The 19,151-nt window shown below is 37.6% G+C and overlaps 1 protein-coding gene across 1 annotated transcript; it reads left to right on the top strand.

The window, feature by feature from the left end:
- Positions 1–2,011: 2,011 nt before the first annotated feature.
- LOC104500422 lies at positions 2,012–10,341 on the top strand. Its single transcript, XM_010144064.1, has 2 exons — positions 2,012–6,767; positions 10,163–10,341. The coding sequence occupies exons 1-2, from the start codon at positions 2,012–2,014 to the stop codon at positions 10,339–10,341; spliced, it is 4,935 nt and encodes a 1,644-aa protein (XP_010142366.1).
- Positions 10,342–19,151: the final 8,810 nt, after the last annotated feature.

Here is a 19,151-nt window from a genome sequence, read left to right as displayed (position 1 = left end):
TCCAAACATTGTTTAATTAAAGTCATGGTGGTGGGGAGGGCAATTAGTTTTTATCCATAATTGTATTACTGGTGTAAGCTTTGTTTTCACAAGTGTAGTGGTACATTTCAACACCTCAGGATTCCTAGATTTGTTGGACTGAGTAACACTCAGACTCTTCTCAGTGAAGTGGTGTTTCAAAAACAGTTAAATCCTGACAATGGCATGCCCTTGAATTATGCTGGGTTTAATTTAGATCGCAAGTGCAAAAAACGGTTTTTTTCTTTTTAAGACTTCAATTATTTCACTTTAAGCATAATCACAATTTCAACTAGTACCATTGTGATTCTTTTACGCTTTTATGAGTTAGTATCATATAGGTGCTTGATTTTTGAACATAAACCATTTCCTACTAAGTAATACAGGAGAAGGAAAAAACAAGAGATTATTACGCATAGTTGGCTGGTTTTAAGCTCTAAACTTTAAAATCTCTCTGCAACAAAAATAAAAATACAATTTGTCTGTATAACTTTCAGTAAGAAACCTAAAGCTAAAAGAGATTATTGATGCTAATAACTGGCTATGAACTAACTAATGAATAGGTAACATTTATTTACATAAATACAGCACATAAAATTTTTAATACGTTTTTTCCTTGATCAGTACAGTTGCAAACCAAATCAAAATTATATTTTTCCAAAGTAGAGGCTTAAATTCGAAAAATTACAGGATGTAATAGCAGGGCAAAAGGTTAGTGTCATGTTCAGAGTTTGGTGATATGTTTAAACAATACATACTTTTCTAAAACAGAATCCTTCTAACATTTTCTGCTCATGCAATTGGTTTCAGTAAAACATTTCAATTAGATGTTAACTATCTGTTGATAGTTGCTATGGAAGAAATATCTCTATTAATTTCTACCACGGAAAATTTTCAGCTTTTCAATATAAATGATTGATTAGGTAAGTAGTGACATTAGTTTTAATTAATTTATAAGAAATAAATAGTTAAAGTAGTATCTTACAAGTGGTTTTATTTTGAGTTAACACCTCTGAGAACAAGCTCACAAGTCTTAGTTAGATATAGGCCTACCCTGTATTGGAGATTTAAAGGATTTTAACCTTTATCACAGAAGTTATTCTTTCCAGTGGTGACGATCCATGTTTCTGTTTAATGAAGGAAGCCGTGTGTGTGTGTGCATAGTGTGTGTGTATGTGTGTAATATATTGCAATGGAGAGAATGTGATGCACCACTGCAGTTTATTTAAAAACTAGAAGGGAAACTTTCCTCTGCAAATAACAGTAACGCTAGTAAGTGGCTATTTTTTCCATTTTATGTTACCCTGTTAAGTGTTCTTTTAAAATAAATATATAAATAAAAATGGGTTTAGAAGGATCTTTAAAAGTATCCTGAAAAGCATTCAGTATGCTTTGGTATATGAATTATCTTAGGATGGGATTCAGGAGAGACGGATCCATTCTTGCCTCTGCCACAACCTTAAATTGTGACTTTAGGCAAATAATTTAGCCTCTCTGTGCCTTAGTTTGTGAAATGGGACTAATACTAAGCTCCCCAGGTTCTGAGTGAGGTTTTCCTTCATTAATGGCTAAGGTAGTTTGAAATATCAGAAAGTTAACCTTATTGTACTTAGATATGAGAAGCTATGTTTCAAACTATTCTTTTTGACCCTTAAATTGCTTCCTGAATATTTTTCTAATGGTAGGACTATCACTGCTGTAGATAGGATACACATCACTGCTAGTGACACTTGCAAGTATGATTGAATAGTGCCAATAGCACAGAACTGTTTGCAAACTTCAAGTTTTTAGGCTTGACTTTAACCATTATAACAAACATTAGATATGGTGTTTTACTGTAATTTATATTTTGTTTTGATTTGTTTTCATTTTCAGTTCAAGCTCAACAGCTGATGCATATTCAGAGGAAGCAGCTAATTTGGAAAAAAGAAAATCAACATTAAACAAAGTTTTGGAGTCTTTTTGTTCATATCACTGGCAACAGACTTTGGCTATGTTAAAATTTTTAATGCAAGATGAAAATGTTCCTATAGTTTGCAGTTGCAAGCAAACGCATTTGGTCCGTTTTGAAACTCCCAGTTCCCTTACTGAAGAGGATGTTCACGTTTCAGTTTGCAATTGCAATGGACGTATGCTGTCAAAAAGGTGCTGTTTACAAAGTCAAAGTCCAAACACTTGTTTACCACCTCTGTCTTCTGTCTGTATTAAAGATTTCCATTCTTTGTCATGCCAAGCTGTAGCGATTGGATGTGTTAAGACAGTGGTGAACAAAGCATGTAGTTCTCATTGTGCTGAACAATTGCAAAATTATCACAGACATTCTGTGAAAGCAGCAGCATGTACCTATTCAGCTAAGGACTGTGATCTCTTGAACAGCATTAAAAATTCAAATAGATCTCGCAGCCCATCACCACCTCCACTGTCGCCTATCCAGAGTAAAGAATTTGAACCGTCAGAAGGATCAGTTATAGATTTTCCAGCTTTAGACAATAACAAGCTTGAAATACCCATCAATCAACCTCCATCCCTCTTGCCAGCTGAAGGAAGCAAAGGAGAATTTAAATATGAAGGTAAAACATGCAGAGGAAAAGAGATCGAACGTTCAGATGCAATGTTGCTACCAACAGTCCAAGACAGCAACAATTATGACATAAATTCTGAGAAGGCTGAGAAAGGTGAACAGTCTGCCTTTTTTCAAGATTTAATGGACCGTATTAATGAAAAGTTAAAATCAATAGACACTACAGATATAGCAACAAATCTTGTCAAACTTTCGAGCAGTGACAGGGCACCAGAAAATGATGTCAAATTAGGAGACTTCGTAACCTCTCTTCTGCATAATGCTAAGGCAAGCGATTACAGCTTTATGGAATTGCTTCACCAGCATGATAAACAAATGGAAAATAAAATTATCCAAACAAGATTTCGCAAGCGGCAGGAAACTTTGTTTGCAATGTACAATTCTCCTGATTCACCATTCATTCGACGACAGTCTTTGCAAATCAAGAGGGAGCTTGCAAACCTTGATGAAACTCTTGTAAGAAAAAAGTCAATTTCTGAGAGAAATGCAAGGAAGTTTACAAAAAGATTTGATAAAATATATCCAGGTAAAAGACGCAGTTTTACTGTCATAGAAGATGAGGCTTTGCAACATCTTGAAAGTAATCCGTGCGTGAACTGCCAAACCAAACCAATGTGCTTTCCAGTGCACCAAACAGAGTCTTTAAAACTACCTCTTGCTGATTTTCAAACCAGCTCCGGCTTTCTGGTTCTTTCAGAAAACAGCGCTATTGCAGCCAGCCAGGCGAAACCCGCAAAAACACAAGGAGGTTGTGCAGCCTTAAAACAGACTGAGCAGGTACCTCTGCAGGATGAGAGTAGTGAAATCCTCAGCAGAACTAAACGTAATATTGTGCCTCCTGGATGGTACTCTGTGTATGTAACGAACAATATTGTGTTTAGAAAGTCATCTGATGCAAAAAAGTCTCCAGAGAGTTTTGAAAAAATGAAAATAAAGAAAGATGTTCATGCTGAAAGATGCAGTGATGTAAGCAAAATTGTGAGAGACACAAATCTGCATGTTGTTGTAGAGCGTTTAGAAGATACAATAAACTTAGCAAGAAAGACTAACAACTCACTGCTGGATAGTTACAAAATAAGCCAAAAACTGAAAGGTAATGTTTATGAACAGGTTATGAACCCAGCCACTAGAAGAGGCTTGTCTTTTGCTCTGAGCGAAACAGGAGGCACAGGACAAAGCTTCCTTCCACATTCACACGTGCCAAGCAGTAGTAAAGTCAAAACCGTGTGTGTGACAGCAAGCAAACAAGAAATGGCTATAGATCAAGAAATTAATGACAGCCTCTTGAAATCTCTGACCTTTGATGCATCCAGTTCAACTTCCGGTAATGGGGACTTGCATACAACTTCTGAAGCTGGGGAGATCTCATCTCCCTTAAACTACTCTAGTCCTATTAAGCTTATGTTTGTCTCAGAGGTTAATAGTAGCGAAGGAGTCAAATATACTTTGACATCTGCAGCAGCATCTTCTAAAGGAAGCACAGATATTTGTTTGTTTCAGAGGCACACAAACACTTTGGTAGACAAACAGGCCACAGGAGATCTTTCTCATGCAATCTGTGTCAAGGATTGTGATTACAGTGAAAATGATACCAAGGAGTCAAGTTCTGGTTATGCGGAAGCAATCACAAGCTCTTGTCCAGTTAGTCAAACTGACTTAAATGACTCGAAACAAAATGACGAAGTTGTGGAGAAATCAAGCAGTAGCAGCGAATTGGTTTTAAAAAGAAAACCTGGTAGACCAAAGAAAATAGGTCCTCAGGTTGTTAAGCAGGTTAAGAGACCTATTGGACGGCCTCCAAAACCAAAAATAGATGTGGCTGAACGCACAGAACCTAGACCCGAACTCAGCAGTGATGGTAAAAGTACCAAATCTGATGCAGCAGTAATGGAAGAAGTTAACAGCAACAAAAATATTACTGTCACAGTTGTTTTTGGAAGGTCAAGAAGAACTAAGAGACAAGTTTCGGAAGGTAATCTAAATGTGATCAGCATTCTGCCCACACAACACATTGGTTCTAATTTTGCCAGTGACCACAGCAAAGCGAGGCACAATGCAGAAACTGAAAATGCTTTGACTGAAATAGTAAAAGCCTTACAGGATTCTTCTACTGAAAATGAGGTCTCTGGTTATGACTATGTCAGACCTATCAAGAGTAACCTAGCATCCCCACACCCTTGCAGCAATGTTATTCGGCCAATTAAGAAACCATTAACCACCATTCGAAAACCTGGTAGGCCAGCAAAAGTAAAAATCTCTGGCATATCAGTGACTGTCAGTAGATTTTCACCTCAGGAAAGAAAAGTGAGTATTAGCAACTGTTTGCCTCCTTTACAACAGCAGAATGTGTTAGAAAAAAACATACCACAGGAGAGGAAAAATCAACTGTGCAATAATGTGGGTCAAGTAAAGAGCATGCAGAAGGAGCCTAGAGAGGATGGATCAAACAACATTATTACAACAGTGTCAAGAAAACGTGAGATTCCACTGAGACATTCTGCTAGAGACAGAAAACCCTCGCTGCATTTTTTACATTCATTAGCATCTTCTAGTGCATTTACTTGTAGAAGTGCCTTACTACATAAATCTTACAAACTCCATTTGAGAAAAGCTAAAGATCGAAAGGAAAAACATAGGCAATCACATCAGAGAACAGCATCCAAAGATACCTCAGAAGTGAGAAATTCAGAAAGTGCAAAAAAGGATCTTAAGGATGGTGAACTCGGGCCCATTAGTGAAGTGTCATCGGATCCCATTTTTTCATCAAATCCCTCTCTCAGGTGGTGGGCTACTTCCACTTCAAGTGACACTTTATTGGAAGAACTAAATAAGAGATTTGAACAGATAACCAACACCTGGTTGCGAGTGGGGGGAAATGAATTTGAGAAATGTGTATGTGAAAAAAGGGATCCCGTTGAACAAGACTGTAATACTGAAATGTCAAACCCTTTAGACTCCTGCTTTATAGAACTTGAAACATCGCCTATAAAAATGCTTTTTCAGAAAAAGTGTAATATGAATGAACTCTGCTCCTGGTTTATGCAAACTACAGAAACACAGTCTCTCTCTCTAGTGAGAAAGGCAAATGCTCGCAATCCTTTAGAAGTAGTTAGTACTAGGGAGATAAAGATGGAAACTAAACAGTCTGATCTTAGTACTTGCCCTTTCAGAAAGCACTTTAAAAAGTTTGCACTATCCTCTCCTTCAAAACCAGCAGGGAAATTAAAAATGTTACATAACATGGTGAGGTCTCCAGTCTTAAGCATCAAAAATAATTTTGCATTAGCCAGGTTAAAAAGAAATGAGTTTAAGAAGTTACAGCGTGATAGGTGGGGACAAATGAAAAAGTTCTATAATCAGGGTCCCGGAGGCTGGAAATCAAAAAAGAAAAATTTGCAGTTCTTTTGCCAAAGCCAGCTGTTTAAAAGTACAAGTGGGGAAACCAACGATGAAATGCCCAAGCACCAGGAAAAAAATACAGTAGAAATCCAGCCCACTCAAATTCTGGTAGAATCTCAGAGTAGCCTCTTGCCAACTGAAAATGAAGCCAGAGATGCATTTGTTCAACAGATGATGAGATCTTCTGACTTTAACCCACATCCTGGTTTAGCAAATATACTTAAGTCACATGCAGAGACAAATGGAACAATTTGTTGCCAGCAAAATGTTAGAAAAGAGCAAAGCCAAGATAAAGTGTTTCACAATACTTGGAAAGCTAAAAGCTTTAAAGATTGTAGGATATTTCTGAGAAAAATCAACCATATTGAGCAGCACAATTCCTTTAAGCTAAATAATGTCATTTATTCTCCTGAAGTTGTTGAAAGTAAAAGCAATCAGGCCTACGTGGAAGAAAAAATGCATCCTCTTTTAAGGTCCCATTCCACTAAGCAAAATGCATTAAAGAAACAAGAGAATGAAATGGAAACACCTAAAGGATCTAATTCTTCTAAAGTGACTGAAAGGCTGGATGACCAGTTTCACAGCAGAAAATTAAGTAGTGGTGTAAACCATGATGATAATCCTACTGGTAGTTCTGAAGTTCTTATCAGAATAAACAAAAGAAAAAGTCCGCAATGGGAGACCACTGATACAAATATAAGAAAAAGGCATAAGAGACAATCATGCAGTAGTGGACAAATGGCAACTTATTACCCAAAGTACCAAGTAGGTAAGTTCCTGTTCCCCCCTTCATCTTAAAATTGCAACCTTAAAGAATTGAAGAAGTCAAACAACTAAACCCTTTGGATTTTTTTTAATTGCATGATATTAATTTTAATTTCAGAGAAGTCATGAAGTTAAATACTGCGTAGCATCGGAATAATGTGGAAAGTGCCATTTTAAAGTGTGTATAATATTTTACACAAATCTTTTGGCTACAATAGGTGTGTTACCTTCTATTATGGCTATAACACACCAAGATAAAAGAAAAAGAGCTAACTAGTATAGTTCAGACAGATGACAGATCAAGGTCTGACATGTCTGCCATCAGTCACAATGGTTATTAATTTCAAAAGGAACAGAATTTCATTCCACTGTGTAGTTTCTCATACTGTGAGGAAGGGTAAATCATAGAGTGAAGCAGAAATTCAGTGTATTAACATATAGTTGTTTGTTTGAAAGAAAAGTTGTTATTGAATGATTTCTAATATAAATCTGTAATGGTTTTATAATTATCCAGGAAAAAATAGGTACTTCTGAGAAGTATTCATTCAGAGATCCGTTTTAGTATCCATTCAATGCCAAATGAAATCTGCTGACTCTAAAGGGTTTGTGCATTGAGTCCTTACAGAACAATTTAAAATGCAAAATTAATCTAGACAAGTTCAATACAGAGTTACTACGCTGAAGGCATTGGCTTGGAATGGTTTTGGGCTAGTGTGAAATTAAATCCATTTCTAAAGCTAGATGGTTCTAATACATTGTAATACAACAGTGATCTCAGAAAGACCATTTTATTACTTACAAAGAGGGTACGGCTGTGAAATTATTTCTTCTGTTGGGTGAAGAGATCTCGTTAAACAGATGTCTCAACTCATTTCAATAAAACAACTAAGTTGCGAAAGACCAAGTGAAAAAAAAAGTTCTGCAATAAGAATTAAATTACCGCAGAAGTATTCAGTTGTAGAAACAATATTGTGTTAGCTAGTCTGATTATATTGCCTGAAGAATATAAAAAAAAAAGTTTACAATATCAGAGCAAAATCTTATGTCCCCCTTTGTATTCTATATTGTAGAAAATTACCCCGGTAATGAACTGAAAAGTTAATTTATGTTGTAATATAAACAATATATAGGTCTTGTATGCTCCATTTCTTGTGTGCTTTATGTGAAGTATAAAATTCTTCATATTAAGCTCAATTCAGTGTAACTCTGCTTTTCCAAAGTACAGCATTTTTTTATCTTTAGACTTTTATATTTTAATTCATTAATTTGGGGCCAAACTAAATGTAAAAAAAAGGTTCTTAAAAATTCAAACCTTGATACAAGATTGCTGTAAAAAAAACAAAACGACAAAAGGAAAGGGTAACATCTCTCTGTTTCTTTTTTGCAAATGAAGAGCTCTCTCATACTTTTCTTTCATAATTTTGACTGTAGTTGAGAAAATTTTGCATTTGAATTATATTTAAATTTTTTCTTGCTGTGGCAATTTAAGCCCTATTTCTGTGATACGGCCTCATGTTAGTTTTAATTGGGACTCAATTTTATTTACCTGATAACTTTCCTCCTTTAGATTTGGATCTTTAGGAAATCTGATAACTATTTTGATATTCTACATTATTTCATTTACAATTTCTGTTCTTTTCCCTTTTACTCATAGTTTCTCATATCAATCGTTGTCTTTAGAAAGGATATGATGGAAATTTCATTGATAAAGGAAATGTTGACAGGCGAATTACGATTCTGGAATTTTCTCCATGCTTGTAACACCCCAGTGTTCTTTAGGGATACTGCTGCAGTGTCAAGGGGATTATCTGGCATAGAAAAGGATGTCTCGTTTTGGCATGTTGTTGATTCCACATTGTGTACTGTCTGCGTTAGCCAAGGAAATCATATAAATGTTTTTAGTCTAGAGTATAGCTACTGGCTTAAAAGAAGGAACACGATTTCTAGCTGTGCATGCATGTCTTTTTAAAACATAATTCCTGCATCTGGAAGTTTAACGTGCATGAAAACATCGTTATTCATTCATATGTTCTTTAGACTGTATTTTTGTTGATGTGGTATCAGAAATTATATCACTGTTCTGTTGTCATGCTTGAAATGTTCTTATATACACACTTGTGGTCAATATTTAAAGTTTTTCTTCAAGTTTTACTGATTTTGATGTCTTACCAAGTATTCTTGAAAGAGAGAGGTGGTGTGATGCTGTTTTATTGTGAAGCATTGTAGCAGGTAGGCAGAACATTGTTATCATATTTTTACATGTACTCAATTTTTGTTAGAATGTGCAAGTGGAAATAAAAGCTATTGAGTTCTTACAGCTCAAGGTAGCATCGAGCAACCAGAACTGGCCACGTACATATTGTAGCAACAGCAGAGAGCTAATCACTTTTTCATATTGCCTGGTTTATTCAAGATAAGGTGGATGGTCCATATGCTGTTTATTACTGCTTTACTTCTGAACTGTTGCTTCCACAATGCAGTTGATGTGTTGAGGGGCAGTTCCCTTTTACTGTGAATCTATGTTCTGATCCTTTTAATTTCTTTAGCAACACTGAAACATTATTACTCTCTGTGATGGCAAAGAAAATTACTCAGTGTGTTTTTATGAAAGCGGTTACTTTCCATGAGAGTGGTTCAGGGTGTTTCCTTAAAACACTGAAGACCATGTTCACATGCTTTGGACTTGGCCAAAGTAGATCCAAAAAAGATTCAAGAGAGCCAAGCTCAAATTAGAAAAAATATTATCCAACAATAAACCGGGTCGCTCTAAGAGACTCCATTTTAGGAACTTACAATGGACTGAATATTTTTTAAAATCTGCTTCAGAGGGTGTGGATTTGTCACAGATGCAAAGGAGGCTGAGGACCTACTACAGTAGCAGGCAGTACTATGTGTTTACTTGCCCTTCGTATCAGGGTAGGAATTCACATAGAAAACCTTTTAAAAATTAAATCCAGTCACTTGAAGGTAGGATATTTTCTTCATCCAAAATGAACTTTTTCGTTTTCCCCTTATAATCTGTCTTGTCTTCAAGTAGTCTGGAGTTTTAGAAGAAAATCTGTCGGATTTGTTGACAGAGAATAGAGATTTTCAGTTTTAGTTTGTCATTATATTTGAATGCTGTTTTTAAGTGCTCTCTTAATGAGACCAAGTTAGTGCAGAATTTAAAATGAAAATTTGTTAATATTTGTAATTATTTCAAAACTGATTACAAGAGGTAGGAATCTAACTCTCAAAACTCTGGTGTGTTTATCAGGCTTCTCGATCTCTTGCTTGTGCACATAAAATAACATCTAAATATGATGACGAAGCTCTTATTAAACTTGACTTCCGTTACCATAAATTTACTTGAAATTGGGAGGGCAAATTTTGCGAACTCTTTTTCGACATCTCTATTAGTACGGCATTACTATTCCAGTATTGTTCATTGTTTGTCTGACAGTGCTGCAATCGATAGCGTAAGGCTACACAATGTGAATCGCTTCCCTGCTACAGTGGAAGACGTTAGTCACACCAATGTCACACTAGTGACAAAACCAGTTGTTTTTAGCAAGTCTCTTCAGCTTTCCCTTTCGTGAAGGAGCATGATCTAGACTCCTAATGGGAAACAACTTAAAAATATTAGGTTAGGTAAAATGCAAAAGAGACATAGTGTAGCAGTCATTAAGTCTGTTGATTTTTAGAAATCCTTTTCAACAGCCATGCCTGAGCTCTTTTCAAAAAGGCTTTTCATCAGAAGGTTACTTGGCTTCAAAATAAGTTTTACCTGTACTGCAGGGTAAACAGGTAGAAATTTTCCCCTTTGTAATAGCCAGACGAGAAGTTACTTTTTCACAGCCAGCCATAAAATAAAGTAAGAAAATTAACAGAAAATGCAGGAACAATACTGAAATGACTGACTGTTCCCAGCAAGTGAGCCTTTTTGAAGGCAGAAGCATAAAAGCCGAAAGGTAGGCTTGGTATATAGTTGACTATACATGTATAATAAATCCTGATTCGTTTAATGAACGTAATGGTCTCTGCCTCATTCACCTGATTGCAACAACAGCAGCTCTAGTACCCCAGTCTAATACACCGCAGAATCACAGAGTCATCCGGTTGGAAGAGACCTTTCAAGACTTTCTGTTACACTTTGGAATTCGACTCCCCAAATGCAATTATAGGCTTTCCCTTCCCTTGTCTTTTTCTCCTGTCATGTGATCTAGTGTGAGGTGTATAAATTTGGGGTGCTATTTTGTTTTAATCTGTGCTCATTTACATATTGCCTTAGGGTGAGCTGTTCCTCACATTCTTTTGAGGGTTCTGAGCTAAGGATTTTTACTTTTGCTTATTTGAAGAGTAGACTCCTTTCAAAGAACTCAACTCTGAAGTCTTTCATTTATCTATGAGGAAATTTCTATAGTTGACTGTCATGATCATTAAGCCTTTGTGTAGGATTTATATACCCAGTTTAATACATAAGTGGAAGGGTTTTTTCGTTGATATCTTTTTTTTTATTTCCTCAAAAATTGAGAAACTCATACTCACGCTTTCCTATTTGTTTGCGGTCCTGAGGAAATGGTTACGTTTTTCAGCTTTCTTTAGGGAAATGGTAATGCTATAGAAATATAGCCAGGCTTCTCTCTTTCTGCTTAAGCCTTTCTCTAGAAGAGAAAACTGTGGTTTTCCCAGGCCTGCCTAGGACTTTGGAAAACATGAGAACATCGTACCCTTTTTAAAATCCATTCTTCTGTGAAGAGTTTACAGCCTTAAAGCGAAGCTTCGGCTGATGTTAGATAGAAGATGATGGAGGTCAATCAACACATCCTGTGATGATGTAAATAAAGTATTTATGTAGTCTGACCATCACAAAGTATGTTAGTTGTAACCAGACCAATCTGCACGCTGGTGTTGAGCTCTGGGAAAATATTCCTGTTCAAGAAAGACGTTTCAATTCAGAGGCATGTGTACCGTGCCTTAGTTTGCATCCCTCTATCATTTATATGCTAAAGCTAGGGGGGGAGGGTGGTTCTTTCACCAGATTTTTGTGAAGTGTCTTACACTAAAATCTTCAATTAGCTACATTCAAAAAATGCAGATTCTGGTTCCGTAACTGACCAGAAGATTTAAAATGGTGTAAGATGACTGGGCTGCTGTTTGCATGTATTCTTGGGTAGATTTTTCTTCACTAATTCCTCTGTCACTCGATTGAAGATAGTTGCAATCTGTCTTTTGATAATTCAATACCAGCCAAATATAATGCCGCATTTATTCACTGTTTATTCTTTTGCTGGCAGCATCCTTTCGTTTTGCCTTAATTGCACAGTTGTGTCTTGTAGATATTGTTTAAACAAGATTTGAGATTATCAGAAATATTGTCATTATTTTCATGTATTTCAGGAGAAAGTATAAACATTTGTTTGCATGGCTTTACAGAGTGGTGCTAAATCTTAGTAACTTCTGTGAACTTTTGTTTCAAATGTAGGCAGACATTTGGTACCTGTTACAAATTGTATTTCGTTTTTTATGTTCTTTCTTCTTTGTATTCATTGGTAACTAGATATTAATTTAATACAAATATGATTTTTGCCATTTTTTAAGGACAGCATTTTCTTATCATAAGGCATTTTTTCCTCTGGTGTTCCCTGTGGTCACCATGAAAAACAAAGACTCTCTGCCCTTTAAAATGGCCTTGAATCTTGAGTGTTCCCCAGCTGTTTCTGAAAGCTTCTGACAGCCTTCAGGTTCTAATTAAGGCAGGTATTTTTACAATGATCATCAACTAATTAGATGGATGTATCTGAATGGAAATTGTTTTGTATGGGAAGTCCAGGATTCTAAGGGCAGCATGTTGGCATTCACGTGCACACACCACTACAACATCGCAGCTTGGCGGGTTTGCCCTTAGTGCTGCCTGAGGTAGTGTCATGCTTTGTGGTTTCAATGTTGTGTGACACATGGTGCTCTTGGGTGTGTAATCTAGCAAAGAAAGTTTGTCGAGATTAACAAAGTATACTTCCTAGTTATTTAAAAGTTATTATTAGGTAATTTAAAATAAATCTGAATAAGATGTTTGTAAACCGAAGTTGTGTTTTTTAACAAATGCAAGTCTATAGAAATGTATTATTTATAGACCTGAACCTCTATATATGTGTATAGGGATACATGCTACTTAAGAACCGGGAACACTTCTGATGTACCGTTGTAAAAAGTTAATTGGAATTTTTAGATTACTTTGTTGTTCTCAAGGATTTTTTTTAATAGTGCCTTATAAAAAACTAGAAAAGAAAATAAAAATTATGTCACTGCTAGTCAAATAAAATACTGAAGTTATCGTAACTGAGCAATAGATGTACTCCACACATATTTATCAGGTTCCTAAACAGGTTATGATTCAAAATAATGTTTTGATTGGTTGCCATGTACCTTGATAAAATAATGCAGTTCTTGAGAAACTTCTCTCTCCAGCTTCTTTCAATGCACAAGGAATCATCTTGAATCATTCAGTTTTCATATTTCCTCCATCCATTATTTCTTTTTCCTCTTTCAGCTGACTGACTTGTTTTCTCATCTGAATGCTCGATGTGCTTTAGTAAGTCAGACTAGCTGTGTTTTCCCTGCAGCTTTCTACCTTTTTTCCTCTCACACACTTTTCCAGGGAGCCTGATGAGCCCAAATGGGATGTCTAACCACTTCTCATAGCGGCTTATCTCTTCCAGTGTTCGCTATCCCACTGCTTTGTATATATCACGGTACTTACTTGTGTTTTTATCGCAGTGTAGGATTGACGTATGCTTCGTATGTGGGTCACTATAGCCACCTGTGCCTTTGTTAGAGAACTGCCTAAACTGCGTGGGTACTTTGCCGTGGTCCCTGCTAACTGTTGTTTACTTCACATCAATTGCTTTCATTCATCTATTTTATTCTGACCCGTATCTGAACCACAGTTCAGAGCATTCAGACCACTACACTCTGGGTGTTCCACATTCATCTGCATTCTCTCTTCTCTCTTGCTCTCCTTTAGTACTAGACTTTAATTGATCCTCAGATCATAGAATGGTTTGGATTGGAAGGAACTTTTAAAGGTCATCTAGTCCAACCCCTCCTTGCAGTGAGCGGGGACATCTTTAACCAGATCAGGTTGCCCAGAGCACCATCCAGCCTGGCCTCCTGACCTTGAGTGTTTCCAGGGATGGGGCATCTACTGCCTCTCTGGGCAACCTGTGCCAGCGTTTCACCAGCTTCATTGTAAAAAATTTCTTCCTTAAACCTAGTCTAAATCTTCCCTCTTTTAGTTTAAAACCATCACCCCTTGCCCTGTCGCAACAGGCCTTGCTAAATAGACTGTCTCCATCTTGCAGGCCCCCTTTAAGTACTGAAAAGCTGCATTAAGATCTCCCTGGAGCCTTCTCCAGGCTGAATAACATCAACTCTCTCAGCTTTTTTTCATAGGAGAGGTGTTCCCCCTCTGATCATTTTTGTAGCCTCCTCTGGACCCACTCCAACAGGTTCGTGTCTTTCTTGTGCTGCGGACTCCAGACCTGGACACAGCACTCCAGGTGAGGTCTCACCAGTGCGGAGTAGAGGAGGAGAATCACCTCCCTTGACCTGCTGGCCACACTTCTTTTGATGCAGCCCAGGACACGGTTGGCTTTCTGCACTGCAAGCGTGCACTGCTGACTCCCATCCATCAGTAACCCCAAGTCCTTCTCTTCAGGGCTGCTCTCAATCCCTTCATCCCCAGCAGGTATTGATACCAGGGGTTGCCCTGACCCAGGTGCAGGACCTTACACTTGGCCTCTGTTGAACCTCATGAGGTTCACTTGGGCCACTTCTCCAGCTTGTCCATTCAGGTCCCACTGAATGGCATCCCTTCCCTCAGCCGTGTCAACTGCACCACTCACCTTGGTGTCATCTGCAAATTTGCTGAGGGTGCGCTTGATCCCACTATGTCATTAATGAAGATATTAAACAGCATTGGTCCCAGTATGGACCTCTGAGGGCCACCACTTGTCACCGATATCCATCTGGGCATTGAGTTGTTGACCAGTACCCTGTGGTTGTGACCATCCAGCTAATTCCTTATCCACCAACAGTCCACCCATCAAATTCATCTCTCTCCAGTTTGGAGAGAAGGTTGTTGTGGGGGACCACGTCAAAGGTTTTACAGAATTCCAGATAGACAACATCCATAGCTCTTCTCCTGTTCACTGATGTAGTCACTTAGTTGTAGAAGGCCACTAGGTTGGTCAGGCAGGACTTGCCCTTGGTGAAGCCATGCCGGCTGTCTCAAGTCACCTACCTGTCCTCCATGTGCCTTAGGATAGCTCCTAGGAGGATCTGTTCCGTGATCTTCCTAGCCACAGAGGTGAGGCTGACAGGTTGGTCGTTTCCAGGATCCTCCTTTCTACCCGTTTTAAAAATGGGCGCAGTGTTTCCCTTTTTTCAGTCACAAGGGACTTCACCTGACTGCCAGGACTTTTCAAAGAGCGTGGAGAGTGGCTTTGCAACTACATCAGCCAAATCCCACGGGACTCTGGAATGCATCACCTCATCAGACCCCATAGATTTATGTATGTTCATCTTCCTCAGATGGACACGAACCTGATCTTCTCTTACAGTGGGAAGTACTTTACTCTTCCAGTCCCCATCTTGTGGTCCATCAACTTGGAAGGTGTGGGACGACAGGCTGCCAGTGAAGACTGAGGCAAAAATAGTTGTTGAGTATCTCAGCCTTCTCTTCTGTTGTTACCAGCTTGCCAGATCTTGCATCAGTTTTTTTTTTTCCCCAAGCTGTGTGTTTTTGGGTGCCAAAGCAAACTCTCTCCTACTCTGCTCGCTACAGAATGAGTGCAGTCCAGTTTTATTCCTTGTTCTGTTTTTTGCCGCATATTTGCCATTGTGTACTTTACTGATCTACGCTGATAGGAGATTTATCGTATGAGCAAGATGTCCGTCAGCCTTTGCAATGAGTTTCTTCAAACCCGGCTTTGGAAAAGCTTTTCTAAATAGCCATGCCTACTTTCTAATCCACTTTTTCTTATTGAAGACCAGGTGACTTAATTTTTTTCCTACACGTGTTTTTCATACTTGTCTTGTCCAGAATCAGGATGTATAAACAGACTTTGTCTTCCTAGCCCGTGCATTTGGGCCAACAGCTCTGGACACTTTATAAGTCTAGAAGAGTTGCTGTTTCTGCTGCCATTCTCATGGGAAATTGCACATTTTGTTCTTGTGGAACAGGCTGAGCAATTTGTATTTCTCCTTCCATTTTTTCATAACTGAAGGAAGGGGACCTTTTTCTGATGCTGACTTCTCTCACGTTCTAGACAGCAGTAAGGCTGCTTAGATTGTTCTTGAGCGTTCTTGGAGTACAGATAATGGTATCTATCTCTTGCTCTGTTAAGAGAATGTAAATCTTTATTGAGAAACAAAACAAATTTGACATTAGCTTAGGACTAAGCACAAGCCTGTGGGTTTCTACTTGGTTTTGAGTGTTTTATACCAGCTGTCGAGCCTTTAGTGAGGGGTGTGACTACATTTATGTTTTTCCAAGCAGGTCTTATGTAGGCATTCTTACTCTTTGTTTTCACTTCACAGCTCAGGGTAGAATATTTCTAAATTGTGGTCCTGCTAGGAATTAGAGCAGTAAGACTTCCACATTTCATATTAAAATACATGCATACATAAAAATTAAGATGCTAAGGGACACCAGTCTTTTCAGATGGATCTTATCACACGTTCCTATTACCTCAGGTGCTGTTTTCACAAATATGCAGAGATTGTAATTGATATTTTACTGACACAGGCTTGCCCTCAAGGTTGTTTATTTTAAACTATTGAAATCTTGATTATTTGATTCAAATAATGGATTATTTTCCTGTACATGAAATGGAAGCCTAGCTGAAAAATTCTTGTCTAAAAGCTGTAAGAATGCTATATGATACTTTTCTTAATCAAAAAAAAAAATTCTGATTTTCACTTAGATGGGGTTCTTTTCTTTTATCTATGTGTCATATTTTCCATTTGGAATGGAGGCTAAATTTGGGGAAAAATTAAGTACTTAAAGTTAGGTTTCAGTGTTTTTATTTGGGCAATTAGCAAATATTTCAAAACATTCAGTAACAATTTCTTTTTAAAACTTAAGAATTTTTTTTACGGTTCAAGTAAAGATTTAAGAGCTATACTTCAGATATCCATTCTTAAAACTGGGATGGGTTTTGTTACCTCTGTTTGCAGTTTAAAGTTCTAGAGAAGTGTGTTTGAAGAAATTCTTTTGTATGTCATATTTCTTGCTGAGACATTTCATATTTATCCATTTACTTCTCACAGCTGATCTTAGATTATATTGAAGCAGTAGAAAACTCAGAAAAGGAAATTACTTATTTGCAAAAATATTGTTTGACCTTCCTTAATTCAGAAGTCTGGTGAGTTATAAACCACCCAGGGACTGTCTCATCATATTGCTGAGATGATCTCCCTCTATAACATAACTGCATTTGTCCTGACAAAAAACTACTGCGAATTAAAGATTTGAGATTAATCCAGTTCAAATGACAAGATTTACAGAGCTGCATTCATCACAGGATTGAGATGGTGGCACTCTGAGAGCAGCCTGAACCAGCATACATAGTGCTGAACCTCCAAGCCTTAGCCTACTGTACCTTGTTCAAAAACATTTTTAATTAAGTAAGTAGAAGAAAAATAACAAGAACTTTTAACCGCTATAGCATGTTTCCAAGGCAGGTACCACAGTACTCAGCTGCACAACAGGTGTTTATGGTTTTTTAATTCATTCACATGCTTCTAACTTCTAATACTGCATAGAAATTAGGTAGTTTTCTTTCATGAAACTGATGATCAGGGGCACACTTATTTCATGGCAGTGCCTAGATGCTAAGCATTAATTTTGTTAAGCACAAACCCAACGATGCTTCCTTTCTGCTGTTAGATTCTTAGCTGGTGTTTGTTTCTGAGATCTGTGAAGGCAGTATGCTATGAACAATTTGAGATGACAGGACTGTTTTTTTTTTCTTTACTACTGCCATCACAGGTAAATTATGCCCCAAGATTTTGTCACTTCATGCCCAGTTCAGTGACAGCTTACAGTAATGTTTTACTTCCCTGTTCTTTAAGAACCCTGTGGACTGCTAAATAATCTGTATTACCACAAAACACACTGATTCTTATCAAAAATACAGTCCTAAAAATCTTTCTAAGTTAGGCTGCTTTAAATAATTATAACTGAAAAAGGGGGCAGGAATGTTGTCTGTATTTAAACTTACCAACATACATTCGACCCTGTCCTGTATTTTGGGGAGCCACCAGGACTGTGCTCTGTATTTCCGTGGCTGTGCAAGTCTGATATTGATGGTTTTTTTTGTTTAATACTTGTTTCAGTTCCTGATTTCTGCAGTGAAGTTGCAGCTTAAACAGTTTTATGTTTCCTACAATCTGTTATGTTTAAGGGAGCAAGAACATTTTCTCTAGCTGACTGCTTTTGGGGAGAAAGTCATGTTATTTCTGAGACTGCACAACTGTTGTCATTGATTCCACTTGCCAAACTTTAACCTGAAAATGCGTATCGTTTGGTTTTACTATTGTGCTGTGTTCTTTGAATAGAAGTTAGTGATGTAGAAGGTGCAGCAAACATCCCCTGCTGTGTAATTTTGTCTCTGTGCAGGTTAAACTGAAAGCGTGAACAGTGTGTGGGTATTTCAATACATAGCTTCAGGAAATAGCTAGCAGTAAGTAATCCTCTTTCACCGATGTGCCACAAGTGCTCAGCAGATTCCTACTTTAGCTACCCTCCTTTAGTTCTCTTTCTCATGTATTTCATTCTGATTTCTTCTCCTCACTTTTTTTCCCCCTCAAACCAAGAAGAGGGTGAAGAGCAAAAGAAACTTTTCCACCGTAATTTCAGTCTGGGACTGTGGCTGGTTCTGACGTTTTGTCTCCATTCAGTCCATCTCCTGTCTTGGTCCTCTCTTGAGTACTGTTTTATTTGTGTTAGTACTCCAGCTGTGTTAAACCCAGCTCCTAGGTCTAATTTTTAGAAGACTCCCTGGATATTGCTTATCTCCCCAGCTCACTTTGAGTATGCCATCTATTTCCAGGGCACCTCTTCCCAAATTGGATTCCCTCCTCTCAGCCAAAAAGTATTATTACAGTGAGAATATATTTGATAAATGGAAATGAGACATTAAAAATTTCTTTCTAGATTTCTTTGGTTTTGCATTTTGGCACTGTGGAAAGATGAGTTTAAATTTCAGATCAATCTCACTGTGCATGCTTAGTTTAATTTCAGTGTATGCTGCATTGTCAAATCGATCCGCTGGAAATCGTGCTGAGTCTGCTATAGTCACTGTAGACGTTAACCTTAGATATTCTGCTGTTTCCTTTGCTGGAA

The sequence above is a fragment of the Buceros rhinoceros genome, unplaced genomic scaffold (genome assembly GCF_000710305.1).
Source record: "Buceros rhinoceros silvestris isolate BGI_N320 unplaced genomic scaffold, ASM71030v1 scaffold8429, whole genome shotgun sequence".
Lineage (NCBI taxonomy): Eukaryota > Metazoa > Chordata > Aves > Bucerotiformes > Bucerotidae > Buceros > Buceros rhinoceros.
The sequence above is the reverse complement of the archived record's forward strand: the minus strand, read 5'-3'. Positions and strand labels throughout refer to the sequence as shown.